The sequence below is a fragment of the Oncorhynchus masou genome, chromosome 9 (genome assembly GCF_036934945.1).
Source record: "Oncorhynchus masou masou isolate Uvic2021 chromosome 9, UVic_Omas_1.1, whole genome shotgun sequence".
NCBI lineage: Eukaryota > Metazoa > Chordata > Actinopteri > Salmoniformes > Salmonidae > Oncorhynchus > Oncorhynchus masou.
In genome coordinates, this window is record NC_088220.1 from 57,967,579 (window position 1) to 57,993,105 (window position 25,527).

The following is a 25,527-nucleotide window of genomic DNA, read 5'->3' on the forward strand; positions in this document are numbered from 1 at the left end:
CCACAGACCGATGCTGGCACTGAAACCGCACTCAATGAGCTGTATACCGTGATAAGCAAACAGGAAAACACTCATTCAGAGGCGGCGCTCCCAGTGGCTGGTGTACATAATGCAGGGAAACTTAAATCAGTTTTACCTAATTTCTATTAACATGTTAAATGTGCAACCAGAGGAAGAAACCTCTAGACCACATTTTACTCCACACACAGAGATGCGAGCAAAGCTCTCCCTCGCCCTCCAATTGGAAAATCTGATTATAATTCTATCCTCCTTATTCCTGCTTACAAGCAAAAATTAAAGCAGGAAGCACCAGTGACTCGGTAAATAAAAAAGTGGTCAGATGAAGCAGATGTAAAACTACAGGACTGTTTTGCTAGCACAGACTGGAATATGTTCTGGGATTCTATCGATGGCATTGAGGAGTACACCACATCAGTCACTGGCTTTATCAATAAGTGCATCAATGACGTCGTCCCTACAGTGACTGTATGTACAAACCCCAACCAGAAGCCATGGATTACAGGCAACATTCGCACTGAGCTAAAGGGTAGAGCTGCCACTTTCAAGGAACGGGACTCTAACCTGGAAGCTTTTAAGACATCCCACTATGCCCTCAGACGAATCAAACAGGCAAAGCATCACAACAGGATGAAGATCGAATCATACTACACCGGCTCCTATGCTCGTCAGATGTGGCCGGGATTGCAAACTATTACAGACTACAAAGGGAGGCCCAGCCGAGAGCTGCCCAGTGACACGAGCCTACCAGACGAGCTAAATAACTTATATGCTCGCTTCGAGGCAAGTAACACTGAAACATGCATGAGAGCATCAGCTGTTCCGAACGACAGTGTGATCACGCTCTCCGCAGCCGATGTAAGACCTTTAAGCAGGTCAACATTCACAAGGCCGCTGGGCCAGACAGATTATCAGGACATGTACTCTGATCATGCGCTGACCAACTGGCAAGTGTCCTCACTGACATTTTCAACCTCTCCCCGTCTGAGTCTGTAATACCAAAGTCATTGTGGCCAAAGTCGTGAAGAGAGCACGACAAAACCTATTCCCTGACTGAAAAGATTTGGCATGGGTCCTCAGATCCTCAAAAGGTTCTACAGCTGCACCATCGAGAGCATCCTGGCGGGTTGCATCACTGCCTGGTATGGCAACTGCTTGGCCTCCGACCGCAAGGCACTACAGAGGGTAGTGCATACTGCCCAGTACATCACTGGGGCCAAGCTTCCTGCCTGGACCTCTCAGCTTAGAGAAGGTTACCTTCCAAGTGTAACAGTATAACTTTAGACCGTCCCCTCGCCCATACCCGGGCGCGAACCAGGGACCCTCTGCACACATCAACAACAGTCACCCACGAAGCATTGTTACCCATCGCTCCACAAAAGCCACAGCCCTTGCAGAGTAAGGGGAAATACTACTTCAAGGTCTCAGAGCAAGTGACGTCACCGATTGAAACGCTATTTAGTGCGCACCACCGCTAACTAAGCTAGCGTTTCACATCCGTTACACAAGGTAAGGATGGAAAGTGTAATTTAACAATTCGCTGCCTACAATAATGCAGGCCTATTATTATCATGTTTGGTAACATTGCCCATGTATTTATTTTCAGAGTTCCTATTAGTTTTCCTCAATTGAATATCCTCAATTGAAGGTCAGCTAAGTTAACCTCGGCTACTTAACGTTACTAGCTCGGTATTTGAAGTTGTTATATTATCATTAGTAGTCTATTATCAGGTAAAAGCTTATGCTTATTATTCATAATTTCTCAAATATTTATTAGCTAATCATTCAGTCAAAGACGCTATGCTACAGCCATTGAATCTGTCTTTGAGCGTTAAGGGACGTTAATGGCTAGTTCGGTCCACGACATTATGTTATTATACTTTTCAATCTTGAAATACAAGGGCAAATGTTATTATACAGTGACTGAAATTTTGCACTACGTGATATTCACTCCCGAACTTGGAGAGAGCGCAAAGCGTTGTAGAACGCCCCTCTGAATAACGGGCGTGGTTTTGGCTTAACTGCGTTGGGGGAAAAGCAAGAAGCAATTCTACCAACATGTACATATTACCTCAATTACCTCAACACCGGTGACTCTGTACCAGTATCCCCTGTAAATAGCCCCGCTATTGTTATTTAACTCCTGCTTTTTAATCATTTGTTCTTTTTATCTCTTACTTTTTGGGGGGTATTTTCTTAACTGCATTTTTGGTTAAGGGCTTGTAAGTAATAATTTCACTGCAAGGTGAAGACAATGCTGGAGTGGCTTCGGGACAAGTCTCTAAATGTCCTTGAGTGGCCCAGCTAGAGCACGGACTTGAACCCGATCAAACATCTCTGGAGAGACCTGAAAATAACTGTGCAGCAACACTCCCCCTCCAACCTGACAGAGCTTGAGAAGATATTCAGAGAAGCATGGGAGAAACACCCCAAAAACAGGTGTGCCAAGCTTGGAGTGTCATACCCAAAAAGACTCGAGGCTGTTGTCGCTGCCAAAGGTGCTTCAATAAAGTACTGAGTAAAGAGTCTAAATATTTATGTAAATGTAGTATTTCAGATTTTTCTAAATAATAAATGAGCAAAAAATTCTTAAACCTGTTTTTGCTTTGTCATTATGGGGTATTGTCTGTAAACTGATTTAATACATTTTAGAATAAGTTTGTAACGTAACAAAATGTGGAAAAAGTCAATGGGTCTGAATACTTTATGAAGGCACAGTATATGCTGCTGCTATTCTGTTTATCATATATTCTGATGCCTAGTCACCTTACCCCTGTACATACAGTATCTCCCTCTATCGATCCAGTATCCTTTCACATTGTAAATATGGTAGTGGAACTGACCCTGTATATAGTATGCTTACTTACTTAATCATGTTTCTTATTTTTATATATTGTGTGTTTTTGTTCTACCTTGTTATTTTTTGTATTACATTGTTAATGATTACTGCTAGTGATGCACCGATATTACATTTTTGGCCAAAACCGATATCCAATATTTTCCTTGCCAAAAAACCTGATACCGACAACCGATATTTACAATTTTAGCTGCCTTTTAAGCATTCTAATACAGTTAAATAGTTAACACACACACATGGACGCAGCGGTCTAAGGCACGGCATCTCAGTGCAAGAGGCATCACTACAGTCCCTGGTTCGAATCTAGGCTGTATCACATCCGGCCGTGATTGGGAGTCCTATAGGGCGGCGCACAATTTGCCCAGCGTAATCCGGGTTTGGCCGGGGTAGGCTGTCATTGTAAATAAGAATAACTGACTTGCCTAGTTAAATAAAGGTTACACACACACACCACACTGGCCAAACTGTTATTTTGTTGGCATTTACGTATGCCCCCATTACCAGTAAAGTATAATCAAAACCTATGTCACACCCTGACCTTAGTATTCTTTGTTTTCTTTATTGTTTTGGTTAGGCCAGGGTGTGACATGGGTGATGTATGTGTTTTTGTACTGTTTTGTAGGTTTATGGGGTCATTTACTATCTAGGTGTTTATGTAAGTCTATGGTTGCCTAGATTGGTTCTCAATTAGAGGCACCTGTTTATCGTTGTCTCTAACTGGGAACCATATTTAGGCAGCCATCTTTTTTGGGTATTTTGTGGGTTATTGTCTCTGTCTATATGTAGTTGCCTGTGTCAGCACTCGTTATAGTTATAGCTTCACGTTTGTTTATATGTTTCTTCATTAAATAATAGAAGATGTATTCATATCACGCTGCGCCTTGGTCTCTTCCATTCAACAAATGTGACAACCTATTTCTTTCACTTACTTGCTGTGCTATTTTGTTGTTCATTTGTTCAGTCGTTTCATTCTCAACCAGGATTCTATGGAACGCCGTTTGGGTCTTTGCGTGTCAAAAAAGAAAACAATGACCAGTAGATAACACTATTTTCCGTGTCAAATAAGCTTGTTGACCAATCAGGTCCTGAATATGACTGCACGTCACATAATAATTTAACGCATCCATTCATTTTTTATGTATTTATTACACTATCACTTGTATTTCATGTCACAACGATTCATCGATACGTATGCTATGATGCTGGTAAAGTTGTCTCGCGCACCTACAGTGCTGGTCATAAAAAAAAGCCAGTTAGCTCATGGATGCAAACAATGTTCTTCCCCAAAAACATAGCAAAATGACATAATCTGTTTCAGTAGCAATAGTTAGCTAGCTAACTATATAGCTAGGGGTCATCCTCTAAAATAACCCTAATTTATAAGACAGTTTTTATTTGATTAATGGTGGTCGGACCCATCTATGTGAAGCTAGCCACAATAAGGATTAGCCACAATAGTGGACTTTGCGGTTAGCCTTCAAAATAAAAGTATTGCATAATTCTATTTGTATTCATTTTCATCACTGTCAATGACATTCTTTCATTTTGAAGGCAAACCACAAATTCCAATATTGTGCCTAATCCGTATTAGCTTCACAACACATAACCAAGTCCGGTCAAGCCACACTAGCCAGATGAAGCTAGCTGGCTGCTTATAACGTTATCTTAGGCAACTGGGTTAAGCATCTGGCTAGCAATTTATTTTCATAAACTGAAGTTCATTTTCAATAGGTGAACAACAAGTGGCAACCTAGCTAATACTAATCATTGCTAAGAATAATGAAAATGACTGCAGTTTCTACTGGTCATTGTTTTCAGGCTGGTTCTATTGGTGCTAGCTAGGTACCAAACTAAAGCTAGCTACCCCAGAAGTTGCAGTTGAACAGATGGTTTATTACCAACGCAGTATTGTAAACACATTGTTAGTGGCCAGTGTTTGCAGACTTGTTTGTACAGCTTTGACAATGCTACTGTATCTTTTTTGACATGCGAAGACACAAACGGTGTTCCATAGAATGTATGTCTTGAAGCTAATAGCAGTGACGCCATTACTGTGTAACTCCGGTAGGGCAACATCTGAAAAATAGCTCACTTGGTAGTGTATACCGGTGCTCGATCAGTCGGCGAAAGCCAACATCACCTACTACAGAGAACGGTTGATTGTCAAGGGCAATGAATTGCATTATCTTGGCTTTAATGGATTTCACCTTTTGAGTTGTCTCGCTGAAATGTACTTGCTCTTTCAAATGACTGCTCGACTTGTTGACTGCTCGATCCACACAGCAGACATTGTGGGCTAGGTTATGAATGCTGTGTTGTACATGTAGCGCAAAATTTTGCATGGTGTCATTACGGCATGTACCTACATTAATCTTGGAACTCCCCATCCCGGATCCGGGATCGTGACTAAAGCCTCAGGCTCATTAGCATAACGCAACGTTAACGATTTCTGAAAATCGCAAATAAAATGAAAATAATGCGTCTGCTCTCAAGCTTAGCCTTTTCTTAACAACACTGTCATCTCAGATTTTCAAAATATGCTTTTGAACCATAGAAATTGACTAATTTGTGTAAGAGTATGCAAAGCTAGCATAGCATTTTGAGTAGCATTTAGCACGCAACATTTTCACAAAAACCAGATAACCAAATAAATAAAATCATTTACCTTTGAAGAGCTTCGGATGTTTTCAATGAGGAGACTCTCAGTTACATACCAAATGCGCAGTTTTTCCTGAAAGTGTCTTTGTGTAGGAGAAATCGTTCCGTTTTCTACATTGCATCTGGCTACCGAAACGAACCGAAAATTCAGTCACCTACAACGTCAAACTTTTTCCGAATTAACTACATAATATCGACCGAAACATGGCAAACGTTGTTTGGAATCAATCCTCAAGGTGTTTTTTCACATATCTCTTCATTGATATATCGTTCGTGGAAGCTTGCTTTCCTCTCTGAATCCCATGGAAAAATACTGGCAGCTGACTTTTGCGCACCAATTTCGGCGCAGGACACCGGGCGGACACCTGGTAAATGTGGTCTCTTATGGTCAATCTTCCAATGATCTGCCTACAAATACGTCACAATGCTGCAGACACCTTGGGGAAACGACAGAAAGGGTTGACTCACTCCTCTCGCATTCACAGCCATATAAGGAGACAATGGAAAACAGAGCCTCAAAAATCCTGCTCATTTCCTGGATGCCGTCTCATCTTGGTTTTGCCTGAAGCTCACGTTCTAGGGCACGCACAGAAAATATCTTGGTAGTTCTGGACACGTCAGAGTGTTTTCTTTCGAAAGCTATCAATTATATGCATAGTCGAGCATCTTTTTGTGACAAAATATCTTGTTTAAAACGGGAACGTTTTTAATCCAAAAATGAAATAGCGCCCCCATAGCATCAAGAGGTTAAATAGGTATGCACATCAGCTTTGACATCTTTAGCTAATATCGTCCGATTCCGATATGTTCACCGATATATTATGCATCCCTAATTACTGCATTGTTGGGGTTAGAGCGAGCTGTCACGACTTCTATCGAAGTCGAAGCCTCTCCTTGTTTGGGTGGTGCTCGGTGGTGCTCGACGTCACCGGTCTTCTAGCCATCATTGATCCATTTTTCATTTTCCATTGGTTTTGTCTTGTCTTCCTACACACCTGGTTTCAATCCCATTCATTACCTGTTGTGTATTTAACCCTCTGTTTCCCCTCATGTCTTTGTCAGAGATTGTTTGTTATTCAGTGTTGTATTGGTGCGTGACGGGTCCTCGTACCCACTTTGTTTATTGTTTCATTTAGTGTTTGGAGTGTGTTCGTTTATTGTTATTTAATCATTCCATTACACTCAGTTTGATTCTCCTACGCCTGACTTCCCTGCCACCTATACACACGACTGACACTAGCAAGAAAGGCATTTCACTGTACTTGTTCATGTGATATTAAAACTTGAAACTAGTATGAAATCATACTGTCATTCATACTTAATTGAATAATATGCCTAGGCTATGTAGTAGTGAGTCTTCTGGGTTATATAAACGGTGATACATTTCCTTGCCTAATGTCATATTTACTGCATAGACAATGAACCAATGGATTTTAACTACATCAAATAACAGTTGTGAATGTGTAAGCTATATTAGACTTTTTAGGCAGAACCCAACCATTAGGAATGATGGGATATTAAGATGGATGCGATGTGGCCAGGAGATAATTAAGATAGAGAAGGCATTTAAATCCCCTGTTAACCTAAACTACACAGGGAAATGGTGCAGTGCATGAACGTTTGAGGAAACACACAGGAAGTGGAGATGGGAAGATAGTAGAATAGGGTAGAGGTTTGAAAATAGAAACAGTAAAAGATACCCCTCAACTTAAAATAAGCCGTGTGTAGCCAACAAAGCTGTCTGCCTGGCTGGCATACGAATGAGCCTGGTGGGAAATGTGTCGGAGCTGCTCACTGAGGGTGGCTGAAGAGACTAGTGCCTGTCAGAACTCTAACTACTGTATAGGCCTACTGCAATGTACGATATGCGAGTGGGGGTTACCAAGCAAGCACTAGAAATTATACTCATAAATCAGATCTAGCAACCTTAATATGACACACAATAATACACAGTTTAAGTACGTCAAAGGTAAGAACAGACCCTCTCTAGTGACCACACCAAGGAATGCACATCTAAGGAGATATGAAGCCTTTTTAACAACAGCGGAAAGCATTCATTAACAAACCAGGAAGTTCAACACCCAATATGTATATGCCCCATTTTTATCGCAGGGGGCACATCGTCAACGCACAAAAACAATAAGGAAATAACAAGATGCTGGGACAGATCCCCAAGAATCAAATAAGTTATTTGTCACGTGCGCCGAATACAACAGGTGTAGACCTTACAGTGAAATGCCGAATACAACAGGTGTAGACCTTACAGTGAAATGCCGAATACAACAGGTGTAGACCTTACAGTGAAATGCTTACTTACAGGTTCTCACCAATAGTGCAAAAAGGGTACTAGGTGAACAATAAGTAGGTAAAGAACTAGAAAAAAAATGTAAAAAGACAGGCTATAAAAGTAGCGAGGCTACATACAGACACCGGTTAGTCAAGATCCCCCAAAGGCGGCCAAGAAGGGGAAACACACTCCACTGTGCCTGCGAGGAGAGGACAGGGCAGGGCTAGGCAGCTGAACCCTTCTGCCTGGAGACCCAGAGAGGAATGAGATGCTCATAAATCATGCATGGTGTGAAACCAGGGCCAGCAGGCCAGGCAACCAGGGTTCTGTTGCACCCTGTCTTCACCAAGGCCGGAAATGGAAAGGCAATAGGGGGCCGTCTGTGGCGTGTGGAACTCAGCACCTGTAAGGGAGCTGCCTCCTTAGCCACGGTAACAATCTCAGCCCTTAAGCTGTGTGGAAACAAGAAACAAGGACCTTGGTGGACGAAGTGTAGTTTATTCAGTGTATTTTCATTTGAAGGGGTATTAAAAATGTCTTTAAAATACCTTGCTTTTAACCCTTTGCTTACCTTTAGATTTACCCCAGTAGTTTATATTCAATGTGTGTCATTGCACTCCAACATTGGTCGCCATAAGCTGACATCGGCCATGTATTCTGAGTATTATGCAAGCTTTGTATTTGAGAGGATTCAAGTGAAGTGCTCACAAAATGTATCTTGTAACATCCAGATAGACATCTACGTTAGATTTTCTGCTTATTTTTTCAGCAAATATTCTCATCTAGTTCATATACCGGTAGGGCCTATACCTTGTGTGTCATGACAGTACTGTATTACCTGTGACAGTACTATAATACCTGTGACAGTACTATATTACCTGTGACAGTACTATATTACCTGAGTGGATTCTGTAGTTCCCACCGGAGCCCTTGCTTCCCCCTGGCATCATGCTCTTCATCCTGAACGCCTCCTCTGGGTGGTTGAAGCGGAAAAATACTGACTGGCCAAAACACAGCATACAGCCTGTAAAAAAAACATGGGAGGTTGAGAAAGCAGCATTTGTAAGGGAGGTGGTTCAGTGAACCATGCTTGCATGATGAGTAACTTTGCCTGAGACCTAAAGACTTGTATTAACTCCCCAAGGCCAGGCTTGTCACATTGATATCTGTCATATGCATCTTCAGTTCATCAGCTTTAGCTTCAACTGATGTTGCCTCTGTAATATATGAGTGAAACACATCCAATATAAGTCTGGACAATGTTACTGGAAATATACTTGATCTTTTCAGCATCAGGTATTACAAGTCACTGGGGTCTGACTAATTGATAAGGTAGTAAGGGGTTTGATAGACATTGCATAACAGGATATGAAAAAGCCTGTAACTCACTTCTATGTAAGCATTGCACATTGCCTTGTGAGTGAAGACCATAGATTTAGTTTTATCTCTATGTAAAAGACCCTGTGCTTTTAGTGCCTATTCTGATCGACTTAAAGCCTTGTTTGAAAAATCGGAAACATTCTAATTCAGTCCTGTATCTTATTAACTAAAAGTAATCAGGAGAAAGCAAAGACTGCTACTGTACTGTCCAAATATAGTCCCATTATATAGTGAATAGCTGAAAATATATTTTAGATTGAGATAAATAGAGGGTGGTCTGTTAACTGATACCTGTCATGAGCAACCAGAGAACCTGGGGTAAAAAGGCTTTCGTGGAAACTTTTCAATCAGAGCACCATCATTGGGTGAGATCCAGATGCACCCTATTCCCTTTAGAGTGCACTACTTTTAACCAGGGCCCATAGAGCCCTGTTCAGAAGTAGTGCACTATATAGGGAATACAATTTCACTTGGGATGCATACAGTGTGTACAATGCAGCCAGATGCCTTTTTATTCCATGGCAGTAGGGAAAAACAGTTTACAGGTTACTTCGCAGGCTCTGACTGGACAGGACGTGATTAGGACACAGACACAGGCACAGCTGAATTACCGTGGTAGCTATCACATCAGAGTAGGGAGACGAGATGACGCCAATGCAGCGAAAAAGCAGATACATTTTTTTTATGTCGAAAGAGTTGAGCTTCGGTTTCAGGCCCTTTCTATTATGATGTTTATGTCCACATTTGATAATAAAATATGAAATTCATGTCGTCTCTGGGGAGGCAAACATAAAAACAAGTGATGGGTAGTACTGAGACATATTACATTTTATAACTTATTACTTAAGATTGTAGAGGAGAGCGCCACATCAGCTGAATATCTGTCTGTACACGCTCTCTGTTCTTCTTCGGGAGACAGAGGTTGTGCGTTTTGGCAGGCCTGAGTCAGAGCCAAGGAGAACAGAGGCATGGCTTTGACCTGCATCAACACGATTTAAGGGAGGGAAAACTCAATCACGCCCAGTGTCAGACCCACCCTTCAAATGACATAGCCCCAGGCTACAGCCCTCACACACTGTAAGCCAACTCTTCCTCACAACTCATTGGCTATTCAGAGAGCACACGCGCGCTGTACAGACTTGATCCAAAGTATTAATAGCATAGATGAGGCACATCATACCATCAGGGTCATATAAACATGTAAAAATTGCAAAGCGAGGAAGAAAAACGCAGTTATGTGTGATTGCAATTACTTGTATGTGGCTGTATCTGACACCACAAATGAAGTTCCATAGAGGAAAATAAAATAAACTTGTTAAAAGTATGTAGTCTGTGCAGAATGCAGATACGAACTGTGAATGCAGAACTGTACCGGTCACCCACAGCAGAAAAATCCTGTCAGGCTAACATGGCCTTGTTAACTTTACCCAATACAGCTATACAGCTCTGAAGAAGTGTTATACTTGGTTGCTGATGTTAGAAGGAGACTGGTTCTCCTGTTGTTTTCATCACACGCTGAACTTCACTGACTGTTTGCCTCTGTTCTGCCCTTTTTCCTTTTCCCTTAGGGACTGATCCAAAGATCTCGGCAACCAAAGGACCTTGTGTGCCTCTGTCTGTGGCTTCCGGTGAGGGTTAACTAAAAGTGTCTGCTGCACCAGAAAAAAGCACACACGCACCCACAAACAGACATATATTAAAATCAGATCAAATTTGATTTGTCACATGCTTCACTAAACAGGTGAAATGCTTACTTACGGGCCCTACCCGGCAATGCAGAGATTTAAAAGAAAGAGAAATACTCAAAAAATAATAACACAAGGAATAAATACACAATGAGTAATGATACACACACATTACATACACACGCCTGCACACACACCACAGGCCCAGGGCAAAGGGGTAACAGTGCCCCATCCTGCTGCCTCTACAGCTGAGCAGTGACACGACAGGCCATCAGGGATCAGACAGGCAGGATGAGGCAGCAAACCACACAAAGAGCTGCTCGTTTACACAATTTCCAAGCTACAGCAGTGTGTGTGTGTGTGTGCGCGCTCATAAGCCTATAACCAGGAGTGAACAACAGAGTGAAACGACACACTGGACAAGCACAGGCATCAAGTGTGTCAAGGACATAACAAGTTCAAGAATTTCCAATCTCTCTCAACTAACAACCGTTGAATAGCTAGCTAGGGCAAACCTTGAAATATGACTCATAAGATTAATTAATTTCTGATAGTTTTTATTTCCTCAGAGGGAGGAGAGCAAAACCATTACATCTAGTCATGTACTGGTGGTTGATCATAACAATGCAAGGAAAATATCGCAAAATAACCGTCTGATTTGTTGAATGTAGGTTAGTGTACAGACAACAACATTCTGAAGATCTTCCTACAATACAACAGCTGCATAAATGGCTAGTCAGTAGCCACCTGCAGTGACAGGACAGGGTCATTTTCTGTCAACCACATCAATGTCAATTAAGACTCATCAATTCAGCCATTACAGACCTAATTATATTGATGGATCCCTTGGCATAGGGAAACACTAATCAACAGTATGTGTTAAGAGAAAATGTTGCTATTTTAAAGCTAATTTCCTGCAATTTTGCCATGGGGCAGAGAGGAATGTGTGCAGTTTTATAGCTTATCATGCTATTCTATACATTTTGCCATGAGGCTGAGAGATTTAGCATTTTTAAAGGTTAGAGGTAAAATATCCAGTACCAGACAAAGATTTGTACACACCTACTCATTCAAGGGTTTTTCTTTATTTTTACTATTTTCTACATTGTAGAATAAGAGTAAGACATCAAAACTATGAAAGTGTTAAACAAATGTATATTTGTATATTTGAGGTTCTTCAAAGTAGCCGCCCTTTGCCTTGATGACAGCTTTGCACACTCTTGGCATTCTCTCAACCAGCTTTAACAGTCTTGAAGAAGTTCCCACATATGCTGAGCAATTGTTGGCTGTTTTTCCTTTACTCTGTGGTCCAACTCATCCCAAACCATCTCAATTTGGTTGAGGTTGGGTGATTGTGGAGGCTAGGTCGTCTGTTGCAGCACTCCATCACCCTCCTTCTTTGTCAAATAGCCCTTACACAGCCTGGAGGTGTGTTTTGGGTAATTTTTCCTGTTGAAAAACAAATGATAGTTCCACTAAGCGCAAACCAGATGGGATGGCGTATTGTTGCAGAATGCTGTGGTAGCCATGCTGGTTAAGTGTGCCTCGAATTCTAAATAAATCACAGACATTGTCACCAGCAAAGCACTGCAACACCATCACACCTCCATGCTTCACGGTGGGAACCACACATGTGGAGATCATCCATTCACCTACTCTTTTACAAAGACACAGCGGTTGAAAAATCTCAAATTTGGACTCATCAGACCAAAGGACAGATTTCCACCAGGCTAATATCCATTGCGCGTGTTGCTTGGCCCAAGCAAGTCTCTTCTTCTTTTTGGTGTCCTTGAGTAGTGGTTTCTTAGCATCAATTTGACCATGAAGGCCTGATTCTCACAGTCTCCTCTGAACAGTTGATGTGGAGGTGTGTCGGATACTTGAACTCTGTGAAGCATCTATTTGGGCTGCAATCTGAGGTGCCGTTAACTAGAACTTATCCTCCGCAGCATGACAGCCAGTTTCATCATAGTGACGTTTTTTCCGGCTGCACTTGAAGTTCTTGAAATGATTCAGATTGACTGACATTCATGTCTTAAAGTAATGATGGACTGTCATTTCTCTGTGGACTTGGTCTTTTACCAAATAGGGCTATCTTCTGTATACCACCCCTACCTTGTCACAACACAAACTGATTGGCTCAAACGCATTAAGAAGGAAAGAAATTCCACAAATAAACTTTTAACAAGGCACACCTGCTATTTGAAATGTATTCTAGGTGACTACCTCGTGAAGCTGGTTGAGAAAATGTCAAGAGTGTATAAAGCTGTCATCAAGGCAAAGGGTGGCTATTTTGAAGAATCTGACATATAAAATACATTATGAATTGTTTAACACTTTTTTGGCTACTACATGACTCCATATGTGTTATTTCATAGTTTTGATGTCTTCACTATTATTCTACAATGTAGAAAATAAAGAAAACCCCTGGAAAGAGTAGTTGTGTCCAAACTTTTGACTGGTGCTGTAGGTGTGTTACCTTTTTATTTGCTCAATCTGATTGGGTGGACCTGGCTCCCCAGTGGGTGTGCCTGGCCCTCAGGCCTACCACTGCCTAAGCCCGGGGAAATTCCCTGACTGGAATCATAAATTAGATTAAGCACGCAGGTCTAATCAGAATACGGGACACATAAAATAGCATGCTGTGATTCTCCTGCCTTGTTTTCATAATTAACTATCTTTCACAACAAATAGTAATTGAGTGAGTCAATACCATTAGCAAGATCCCCAGGCAATCACTATGCTGGAAGTCAATAAATCTAGAAGTCATCTTTTGCAGATATAGCTACTGTACAGAGGAATAGATAAATGGAGAACGTCTTTAGAGACATAAAGATTGATCGATGGTGGTAACACATTGAGCTTAAATCATTTGCATCTTGTCATCAGACTTACCTGGATGTGAACATGTGTCTGGAGACTGGAGGCATCCATACTTAACTTAATCTCTTTATTCACAATTTATCTGTATCAAGAGTAGGGCCCAGAGTATTTCCAAACCATTTGACCAGACCGGTGAAAACTCAGGGCACTAAGTAATGAGCAACCTACTAAGACCTTAGTATACATTATTGATATGATAAGTGATATGATAAGTGATTGTGTGGATGTTGCTAATATGTTGGCATCACAACACTGAAGTGTGAGAGGCCTCCCCTATGTAAAAAAAAGAACTCAGCTCCTCACTACAGCACCTCCCTTCATCTCCATGCCCTGTTCATGCTGTCCCACCATGCCTCTGTCTAGGGGCTCCTCCTCAGCTTATTTCTACTGAGACAGAGCTGTTGAGCAAATGTCAATCTACTGACTATTAACCAGACCACGATTATACCAAATCATAACACAGAGATACCTAACCCAACTCCCTAGGTGGTCCGTGGAGCTCTCCACTAGAGCACTTCCATAACATTGTAGGGGTCACATTCCCATTGGACATTCCCTAGTCAATCACCTTTGGTTAATCATAGGAGAGGACAGAGTATAAGCAGCGGGTGCACTAAACCAGTGACAGGGTTGTAGAATAGATCCTCGGGTGATCATGTTCCCCTATAGGGATCTCTACTCCAGGGGCAGACTGGCCATACTTCTGGCAAATGCCAGTTGGGCTGGTCCATTTTTAGACCAGTTGGTCTGCCTAACATTTTTTTTGTGCAAAATGCTCATTAGCTGGCTAAAAATGGGCCGGTGTGGGGGTCTCAAAAGGAAGAATGGCCCGGTGTGGGGGCCTCAAGGAAAATAATGGGCAGGGGTGTTACATGCTGACCACACTACTCGCATCGCGTGTGTGAGCATTGCAAAATAAATGTACACATACATGTCATTCAATCATTGCACCTGTAACTGACAGTTAGACTTACAGGTTATGTTGTTGTCCTTTGTTTGAATTGTTTACGTGTCCGCTGTGCAGGGGAAATGATAAGACAAGCGGAACTACGTAGCTAATACTGTTGTAACGGGGATCCTTATTGTAGCAACACACTTTTGGAGGGAAGGCAATCCTGCGCTGCGTTAGCTAAGTTTTCATGTCATCGGGTGTAGTTCATAAAGGTTGAAGAGTGTATGTTAGGATGAAGTGTGAATTCATGCCAGGAATAATACGTGTGAAGTTTGATTTCCTCCCTTCTGTAATAAGCAGCCAATGAGGTATTTTTCCTTTATTCATGTGTTTAATATGATACTGTTATAGCACCGGTTAAACTGTTATGTATGTAAGCACTTCAGAGTTATACCAAGCTAATAAGTCACTCGTAAGATAAGGTTGTAAGAGTGTGCTTAATAACTGTATTTTTCATTTACTTTATAGTTCTCACGGAAGGTGATAATTCTGACTAAAACTACAGAATAAAGCCGCCAGTTAAAATCAAGGAACGGTTGTGCTCATGGTTACTGAAGGGAGCTACAGTGCTCACGCGCATCAATGAGCATCTGTATTGCCAAGCGCTAAAATAGAAGTTTGTTCCATTCAGTTCTATACTGAACACGGTGCAAGTCCTGCCTCTCCCATCTCGTCATTGGTTTATAGATGCAGATACCCACGTGCCATCTCCTCATTGGTTATACCCACGTGGGTGATTGAAAGATCAACTGAGGTCAGTCGGTCGTGGTAATACATCTATGAAAGTTAGATGCCAATTGCCATATAGCCCAAAGAAGAATAAGCCTGGAAAGAGGAGAGATGACTAGAAATGATTCGGTTGACCATTTTATGTGTGGATTAATTGTCTGAGTATAGGACCTCGTGCATTTCAGGTAAAATAACAACTCAATGTTTATATCCCAGGACAAATTAGCTAGCAACAACATTTATATCCCAGGACAAATTATCTAGCAACTGCAAGCGTCCGGTTTGGGTATGGTGTTAGAAATGCCAGGGCCAACTTTTGATCCCAGCTCCTCTCATGCTCCCAAGTGGCGCAGCGGTCTAAGGCACTACATCTCAGTGCTAGAGGCATCACTACAGACTCTGGTTTTATTCCAGGCTGTATCACAACCAGCCGTGATTGGGAGTCCCATTGGGCAGCGCACAATTGGCCCAGTGTCGTTAGGGTTTGGCGGTGTAGGCTGTCATTGTAAATAAGGGTTTGTTCTTAACTGACTTTCCTAGTTAAAAAGGTTCAATTGATTAAAAAATGTAAAAATCTAATCCGTCCATATGTTTTCAGCTCTCCTCAGACTTGAAGTGAAGAACCCTTTCACCAGAGACAAGCATCTCATGGATTCCAATAAGAGATGGGATTAAGAGCAATATTTCATTACTCTGTTCAGCAGAAGGCTGAGCTTAAAAAAAACTCACCTCTGATCTCCAAACAGCACGAGAGTGCAACGTTTATTCAAGTTCTTTGCTAAAGCAACCTGACAGTAAAATATGACATGTTGCCATTTTTATAATCAAAATTCATGCCGTCATTTGGGTGAGGACACGGTTCAATGGTAAATGGAAAAAAAAACTTAACAGAAAATAATGAATTGGGGCTGTTGGAAGAGAACGGGATTGGCGGCTGAGCAGCCAAGATCCTCACAGTTAATCAGCGAGATTGATTCCCTCAACATCGCGAGGCAGAGTTCTCCTTTACCACTGCATTAATGGCAGAAGTCATTGGGTTCTCATCACAGTGAGTGCACTTTGGGAATGGCTCCAATGGATATCTTTCTTATCTCGTATGGGGCTGTCTCTGCAAGTTACCATATTCATGTTGTTCAATTACAACCAAAAAGTGAACCATGTATCCTACTCAAGATAAAGACTTAAGAGAAGTCAACAGGTGATTTGACATGACTATATTTTCAATATTCTAAACCAAAAAGCACAGATGAGGTTGTCTGAGATGGGTGTGGATATGTCTTTACTTCAAGGGCACTTTGACACAACTAGAAGTGACACCAACGAGCACAGACCATTATTCCCTGAAAACACCTTGGCACTGGCAGGGATTCAAATCTCCAGGAAATGACAAACCCTGATCTGCAAGGACAACAGCATCACCTCAAGAGATATTCTTTCATGAAAAACTGGTAGATGAAAGTAACCATAGGAGAAGGTTGGGTTGGCATACCTGAGGGGTACTACATGGTCTTATAGCACGGTATTGTCACATTTAGACCACATTCCCTGGAGTTAAACCCTTGCTTGAACCTTGTCAAGCAACAATATGAAAGCTTTTTCATATCATCATTTTAATGTAGTATAGCTTGCCAAAAATATCTTCATTATTAAGCCTTGGAAAGTGAGCCATTGGGACCACTGAAATAAGATAGGAAACTTGGCTGATAGCAAATACTTCTGATTATTCTGATAACGTGAGGGCATGTATGAAAAATAGCGATCAGCGGAGATGTTTCAGTTGGCTTCAACAAAGAAAGACTCCCTTTGACCTAGAGTGTCAGACATCTCTAAAGCAGAGGACATACTGGACAAATGGATGCCTAAAAAGTAAGCAAGACAGTTGCCATGGCATTGTTGTGTTTTACTGCTTAAGGAAAGGCCAGACACTTTCAAGCTCACCAGTTAATCACTCAATGCTTTAGCCAATGCAGAGGACATAAAGTGCAGCCACACATACCAGAAGATAGATAGGAGATTCACAGGAAAGCAGTGGAAGTTCATCTGAGAAGGACACGTTCTCATATGTCCATTCTATTTTCACCAACATAACTGAGTTGGATGTCAGAATTAGGATGTCAGCCTGCATTTTAAAGGTAACCCATACAGCAATACCCGATGAGAAAGTACATTTTAAGCTTGTGAATAATAAATTGAATGATGGTGTCAGTATTTTGGTAAGACACATTGCTGTTAATTTGGTGCTAAAATAAGTAACACAGTCAACCATCTACCATATATCATGTGGCATTTGACACCACCGATAAGGATTGCAGGCTTCTTCCTCTTCATATACTTTCATAATTGAGAAATGTATTCAATAACATCTGTCCCAGATACAATATATTGAAACTATCTGCCACCTTCTGTGAGTAGCACAATGAGGTGTGAGGGGGTCTAGTAACAGATGTGCACTGAACGCACTCTCCCTCTCACCCCCTTTTGCCGGAACATCATAAGACAATAAATACTCCTGCTGGTCATGTCAGTGAAACAGATGGCTATGGGTTATTTCTCTATCTGTGCTATGTGGACGTGGCCTCACAAACAGAGGAGTCCAGGTCCCACCAAGCATGAGCAGGAGGATATGGGGCTCACCAAGCTGAAAAAAAGGAGGGAACTGTATGACAGCCCGATGCTTGTTTGCAGAGGGGGTGCACCTCATGCCTCTTTACTTCCTATGCATACAAAGAGGGTCAATGCAATGTGTCAGAAATGACAGAATGTTGGACGGGGGAGTTGAGTGGGCTTGCTAATATGAGAATAGATCCCATCTAGATTCTACACAGGGTTAACAGCATGCTTAGGTCACATCGACCAGGAATAGAAATGTATCCCGTAAACAGGCATCCGGTGACCATGACAAAATGAAAAGGGATCACTGCAGTGTCATAGTCGGGGATTTGACTAGTGATTTCACCCTTGTATGTTTTTCTGTCTGTAAATTGAACTCAGGTGGATGAGGAAGTTCAGTGGAATAAACAATACTATTGCAGAAATATGAGATAAAAGTAATCTTCAAAGTTGACATATATATATATATATATATATATTACAAACAAAACAAAATCACATATTGTGTGCGGAACCAGCGTGATGTATTGCCATTACTAAATATTAATACAAAAGATCAATGTTATTTTACTGGTGCAATGGTTCAGGTACATCATATTTTTGACAATATACGTTATTGAGAATACTTTGTATCATATATGCATGACTCGAGATTAGGGTCAAATGTATAATTTGGATGTTACAATGTAATACCTGCTGTATAACGTCACCCATCTACTATAGTGAATCAAGCGACTCGCTTTCGGTTTGTGGCCCTCAATTGATGTTTAAGCAATTGCAAAAAAAATGTAGATACAACACACAGTTGAAACACTCTACAGCATACACATTACTTTTAATTCTGAAGAAAAGCTTACTTTAAATCCAAATGAAAGTCCTCTTGCCCTCCGCTGTTAACATCGCAGCTGCTCCTTTAAAACGAGCCACGTGTTTTTCCTGAACGGCAAATGATTGTTGAAGAACAGCAAGCTTAAATGCGTGCTTGTCTTGACGACTCTTTTGGTAATGATAATATTTATCAGTATTCTTCCACAGGCTACTCACATAGTTTACGTTATGTTTTCACAAAGAGCGCTCTCCACCTGCCTTCTAGTGGAGCCAGCAGAAAAATTAGTTAATTCAACGCGTAGGGATGCAATCCAATTCAGTTAAATATTTAGCGTTTACAATTCGTTGTTGTCTATTGTTCCTTCCAACGCAGCCTCGTGTATTGCCCTATTTCACAGTCAGTCACTAACTATCGCAGTAGGCTACACGCGCATGATTGTTTCACGGTGACTCCTGGCAGCGGGAGAGATGGTTGGTGTTGAAACCGCAGCTGTCTCCGACAGGCTCAAACTAATATCCACACCAGAGAGAAAGAGAAAAGGGGTTGGTGTAGTGTAGGGGGGGGGCAGTAACCCTGAGTCAGAGCTCCTTTGTGCAATCCCAAATCTGTCTCGTCTGAATCAACCTCACCCATTTCCTCCAATAGTAGTTGTGTATCCTCTGAGTCTGTCTGACTGTCTACCAGGTTAGTCATGGCATGACTTTCTGATTATGATACACTATGTGGTGTATCAAAAGTATGTGGACACCTGATGTTGGAACAGAGCTGTTGGGACTTGCTTCCATTCAGCCACAAGAGCACTAGGGAGGTCGGGCACTAATGCTGGGCGATTAGGCCTGGCTCGCAGTCGGCGTTCCAATTCATCCCAAAGGTGTTCGGTTGGGTTGAAGTCAAGTCTCTGTGCAGGCCAGACAAGTACTTCCACACAGATCTCGACAAACCCTTTCTATATGGACCTCTGCTTTGTGCATGGGGGCATTGTCAAGATGAAACAGGAAAGGGCCTTCCAACTAAGTTGGAAGCACAGAATCGTCTAGAATGTCATTTTATGTTGTAGCGTTAAGATTTCCCTTCCCAGGAATTAAGGGGCCTAACCCAAACCATGAAAAACAGCCCCAAACCATTATTCTTCAAAAAAGTATTTAGTCAGCCACCAATTGTGCAAGTTCTCCCACTTAAAAATATGAGAGAGGCCTGTAATTTTCATCATAGGTACACTTCAACTATGACAGACAAAATTAGGGAAAAAAATCCAGAAAATCACATTGGAGGATTATTCATGAATTCATTTGCAAATTATGGTGGAAAATAAGTATTTGGTCACCTACAAACAAGCAAGATTTCTGGCTCTCACAGACCTGTAAGTTCTTCTTTGAGAGGCTCCTCTGTCCTCCACTCGTTACCTGTATTAATGGCACCTGTTTGAACTTGTTATCCGTATAGAAGACACCTGTCCACAACCTCAAATAGTCACACTCCAAACTCCACCATGGCCAAGACCAAAGATCTGTCAAAGGACACCAGAAACAAAATTGTAGACCTGCACCAGGCTGGGAAGACTGAATCTGCAATAGGTAAGCAGCTTGGTTTGAAGAAATCAACTGTGGGAGCAATTATTAGGAAATGGAAGACATACAAGACCACTGATAATCTCCCTCGATCTGGGGCTCCACGCAAGATCTCACCCCGTGGGGTCAAAATTATCACAAGAACGGTGAGCAAAAATCCCAGAACCACATGGGGGGACCTAGTGAATGACCTGCAGAGAGCTGGGACCAAAGTAACAAAGCCTACCATCAGTAACACACTATGCCGCCAGGGACTCAAATCCTGCAGTGCCAGACGTGTCCCCCTGCTTAAGCTAGTACATGTCCAGGCACGTCTGAAGTTTGCTAGAGAGCATTTGGATGATCCAGAAGAAGATAGAGAAAATATCATATGGTCAGATGAAACCAAAATAGAACTTTTTGGTAAAAACTCAACTCGTCGTGTTTGGAGGACAAAGAATGCTGAGTTGCATCCAAAGAACACCATACCTACTGTGAAGCATGGGAGTGGAAACATCATGCTTTGGGGCTGTTTTTCTGCAAAAGGACCAGGACGACTGATCCAAGTAAAGGAAATAATGAATGGGGCCATGTATTGTGAGATTTTGAGTGAAAACCTCCTTCCATCAGCAAGGGCATTGAAGATTAAATGTGGCTGGGTCTTTCAGCATGACAATGATCCCAAACACACCGCCCAGGCAACGAAGGAGTGGCTTCGTAAGATGCATTTCAAGGTCCTGGAGTGGCCTAGCCAGTCTCCAGATCTCAACCCCATAGAAAATCTTTGGAGGGAGGTGAAAGTCCGTGTTGCCCAGCAACAGCTCCAAAACATCACTGCTCGAGAGGAGATCTGCATGGAGGAATGGGCCAAAATACCAGCAACAGTGTGTGAAAACCTTGTGAAGACATACAGAAAATGTTTGATCTCTGTCATTACCAACAAAGGGTATATAACAAAGTATTGAGATAAACTTTTGTTATTGACCAAATACTTATTTTCCACCATAATTTGCAAATAAATTCATGAATAATCCTACAATGTGATTTTCTGGATTCTTTTCCCTCATTTTGTCTGTCATAGTTGAAGTGTACCTATGATGAAAATTACAGGCCTCTCTCATCTTTTTAAGTGGGAGAACTTGCACAATTGGTGGCTGACTAAATACTTTTTGCCCCACTGTATAAGGTACCAGTCAAAAGTTTGGACACCTACTCATTAAAGGGTTTTTCTTTATTTTTACTATTTTCCACATTGTGGAATAATAGTGAAGACATAAACTATGGAATTTTATTTTATTTAACTATGCAAGTCAGTTCTTATTTAAAATGCGGGGCTAGGAATAATTTAAAAAATAAATAATATAGGACAAAACACACATCACGACAAGAGAGATCACACAACACTACATAAAGAGAGACCTAAGACATCATGTACTAACCAAACAAGGGTTAAACAAATCAGAATATATTTTATATTTGAGATTCTTCAAAGTAGTCACCCTTTGCCTTCATGACAGCTTTGCACACTCTTGGCATTCTCTAACCCTAACCCTAACCCTATGCATTTCAATTAACAGGTGTGCCTTGTTAAAAGTTGATTTGTGGAATTTCTTTCCTTCTTAATGTGTTTGAGCAAATCAGTTGTTTTGTGACAAGGTAGGGGTGGTATACAGGTGATAGCCCTATTTTGTAAAAGACCAAGTCCATATTATGGCAAGAACATCTCAAATAAGCAAATAGAAACAACAGTCCATCATTACTTTAAGACATGAAGGTCAGTCAATCTGGAAAACTTCAAGAACTTTGAAAGTTTCTTCAAGTGCATTTGCAAAAAACATTAAGCGCTATGATGAAACTGTCTCTCATGAGGACCGCCACAGGAAAGGAAGACCCAGAGTTACCTCTGCCGCAGAGGATAAGTGCATTAGAGTTACCAGCCGTAGAAATTGCAGCCCAAATAAATGCTTCACAGAATTCAAGTAACAGATGCATCTTAACATCAACTGTTCAGAGGAGACTGCGTGAATCAGGCCTTCATGGTCAAATTGCTGCAAAGGAACCACTAACGAACACCAATAATAAGTAGAGACTTGCTTGGGCCATGAAACATGAGCAATCGACATTAGACCAGTGGACATCTGTCCTTTGTTCTGATGAGTCCAAATTTGAGATTGGAAGAGGAATTGTGATGATGTGGGGGTGCTTTGCTGGTGACACTGTCGTGATTTATTTAGAATTCAAGGCACACCTAACCAGCATGGCTACCACAGCATTCTGCAGCGATACACCATCCCATCTGGTTTGCGCTTAGTTAGTGGGACTATCATTTTTTTTTCAACAGGACAATGACCCAAAACATCTCCAGACTGTGTTAGGGTTATTTGACCAAGAAGGAGAGTGATGGAGTGCTACATTAGATGACCTGGTCTCAACAATCACCTGACATCATCCCAAACCATCTCAATTGGGTTGAGTTGGACTGCAAGTGAGCGAAAAGAAGTGAACAAGTGCTCAACATATGTGGGAACTTCTTCAGGACGGTTGGAAAAGCATTCCAGGTTGAAGCTGGTTGAGAGAATGCCAAGAGTGTGCAAAGCTGTCGTCAATGCAAAAGGGTGGCTACTTTGAAGAACCTCAAATATAAAATATATTTTGATTTGTTTAACACTTTTTTGGTTACTACATGATTCCATATGCGTTATTTTGACTTGACATAGAGAACTTATTGCGAAGGGGAGTGACTCGTGATACATCAGAGAGAGTGTACTTTGTTATAAAATACAGCAGATAACATCAAATAATAATTAAAAACAATTGGGGAATCATCCATTTTATTAACTGCAAAACCACTCATGTCATCTACAGATTGGAATGTCCTCAGTGCAAGGTGTTCTACATTGGACGAACAAAGAGACGCCTTCAAGACCGCTTAGCGGAACACAAATACGCCATATGGGTAGGCAATGAAGACTACCCCATGGCAAGGCACTACAAGTCCTTACACCATGGCAACCCTGCCTCCCTACAAGCTATGGGTATTGATCATGTTCCGGCCTCAATTAGAAATGGGGACCGTCTTGAACAGCTAAACCAGAGGGAAAGTTCTTGGATTTACAAACTTCAGGCCACTAAGTACCTTGATTTAAATGAAGATATGGATTTACAAGCTTCAGGCCACTAAGTACCTTGATTTAAATGAAGATATGGATTTTTTACCTTTCCTGTAGGGCTGTGATAGGTCTATTTATTGTCCTCTCGTGGACATTTTGCTACATTGCCCTCAGCTATGTTTAGACGGTTGTTGTCCATGTTTACTGTGTTCTAGTGAACTATGGAATAGATTGCTTTCCTATTCTTGGCATTTTGCACAGTTTCCCTTCCTCCTATTTTTTTATACACATTATTTCATTGTTTGATGTCTTCACTATTATTCTACAATGTAGAAAATAGTAAAAATAAAGAAAAACCCTTAAATGAGTAGGGGTGTCCCAATGTTTGACTGGTACTGTATATAAAGTATATATATAGTAAACAAATACTCCTTGCCATTGAGGTTCATTTCAACGAGTCAGTTTGTTTGTAAGGAGCCATACCTTGTGACAGGCGGACTGGTTTGGTGACAGGAAGCCCGTCTGTGGCACATTGGTTCCCACAAGGGTGGAGAGTGATGATCCCTGCCCGGTTCTCTATGTAGCAGTGCTGGGCGGCAACTCCTGGGCCCTGGATGCTGATGTCCATCGCCCCATGGCCCAACGTGGTCCTGCCTTCAGGAGCAAAACCCAGAAGAGTATGAGAAAAATATGGACACTGTAACTGAGAGATTCTAGCCTGGCGGTAGCCTGATCTGTTCATACAATAAAAGGAGTCGGCTAAAGAAGTACTAAAATATTACTGCCAGGCTAGAATGATCCCTCAATGTTCATAGAAGCAGTCTCATCAAACTATGTTGCCAAGAGAAGAATGTGGCTGTATGTTGACTGTGGCTGTTTGTGGCTGTAAATTGAACCTCAACTACAGTGTTTTACTTGTTGTGTTCAACGTCCATGTTGTTACTGTATAATGACAAAGTTACCTATTAATTAAGTGACAGAACAACTTGGAAGAGAAGTGAAACCCTGAAAATAAGTGAATGATTGCGTAATCTTGTTTCATTCTGGTTTAATCCGTTGTACAAGTCTTTGTAACTCATGGCGAGGGTCAATGTCATATCCAGCAGTCATTCATTAAACTAGGCAGACATGCTAAATAGAAATGCTTTGTTGCTAAATCACATTCCACCCTCCACAACCCCCTCCTTCCGCCCAACACTGACCCTGTCCAGCCTCATCTCTACTGGGGCTCCAGATAAGAGAAAACCCAGTGGAATGTCACATCACAGTGCAATACGCATTCTCATCCTCTCTCCCCCCTGGACCAAGGCTTCCTCCCAAATAGCACCTTAATCCCTATAATGTGCATTACTTTTGACCAAGGCCCATAGGGAATAACCTGCCATTATATAGGGTATCTGGTGTCATTTGGGATGCAGCCTTTTCATTGCATTCCATACCCAACTCCCCGCAGAACTCCAGACAAACCGAGAGGGGCTTGGAGAAAGGAATTCCCCAGATGAATGGGTAGCAGTGGTGGACATTGCAGGAGGTGGGGTGGGGGTACTAAAGGGGTGTTTGGGAGGGATGGTGGTGGGGGTTGAGGTCAGGGCCAAATTGTGGTGTAGATATTGGGGGGGACGAATAGTAGACAGAGGGTCCACGGCCATTGGGGACATTTTTTGGGATATATTAAAACACATTTCCTGCAATTCTACACAGCACGATATGACTTATTATGCATCTCTTGGGTATATGCGGGGTATATGGAGGGGTATTTTGAATACACAGTATAAGTGGAAGGATAACTGGAAGGCCTCCCCCCAATCTTTGGAGGGGGGGACAGCTAACATGCATTTCAACACATTTTGCCATGGTGCAGAGAGAAAAATGTGCAGTTTTATAAGGTTATTCTACACAATTTGTAATGTGTCTGAGAGAAAATGTTGCAGTTTTAAAGCTATTTTCCTGCAATTCTACATATTTTGCCATGAGGCTGAGAG

General features: G+C 41.7%; 1 protein-coding gene across 3 annotated transcripts in view; it reads right to left on the reverse strand.

Annotated features, from left to right (window-relative positions):
* The window catches only part of LOC135546324 (pleckstrin homology-like domain family B member 1), a 96,374-nt gene that overhangs the window by 48,248 nt on the left and 22,599 nt on the right, over nt 1-25,527 (reverse strand). For all 3 annotated transcript variants that reach the window (XM_064974659.1, XM_064974660.1, XM_064974658.1), the window contains exons 4-5: nt 24,029-24,199; nt 8,719-8,844 (exon numbers count right to left, since the gene is read on the reverse strand). In XM_064974659.1, the coding sequence (XP_064830731.1) occupies nt 8,719-8,844; nt 24,029-24,199 (297 nt within the window). The remainder of the gene's footprint in view (nt 1-8,718; nt 8,845-24,028; nt 24,200-25,527) is intronic.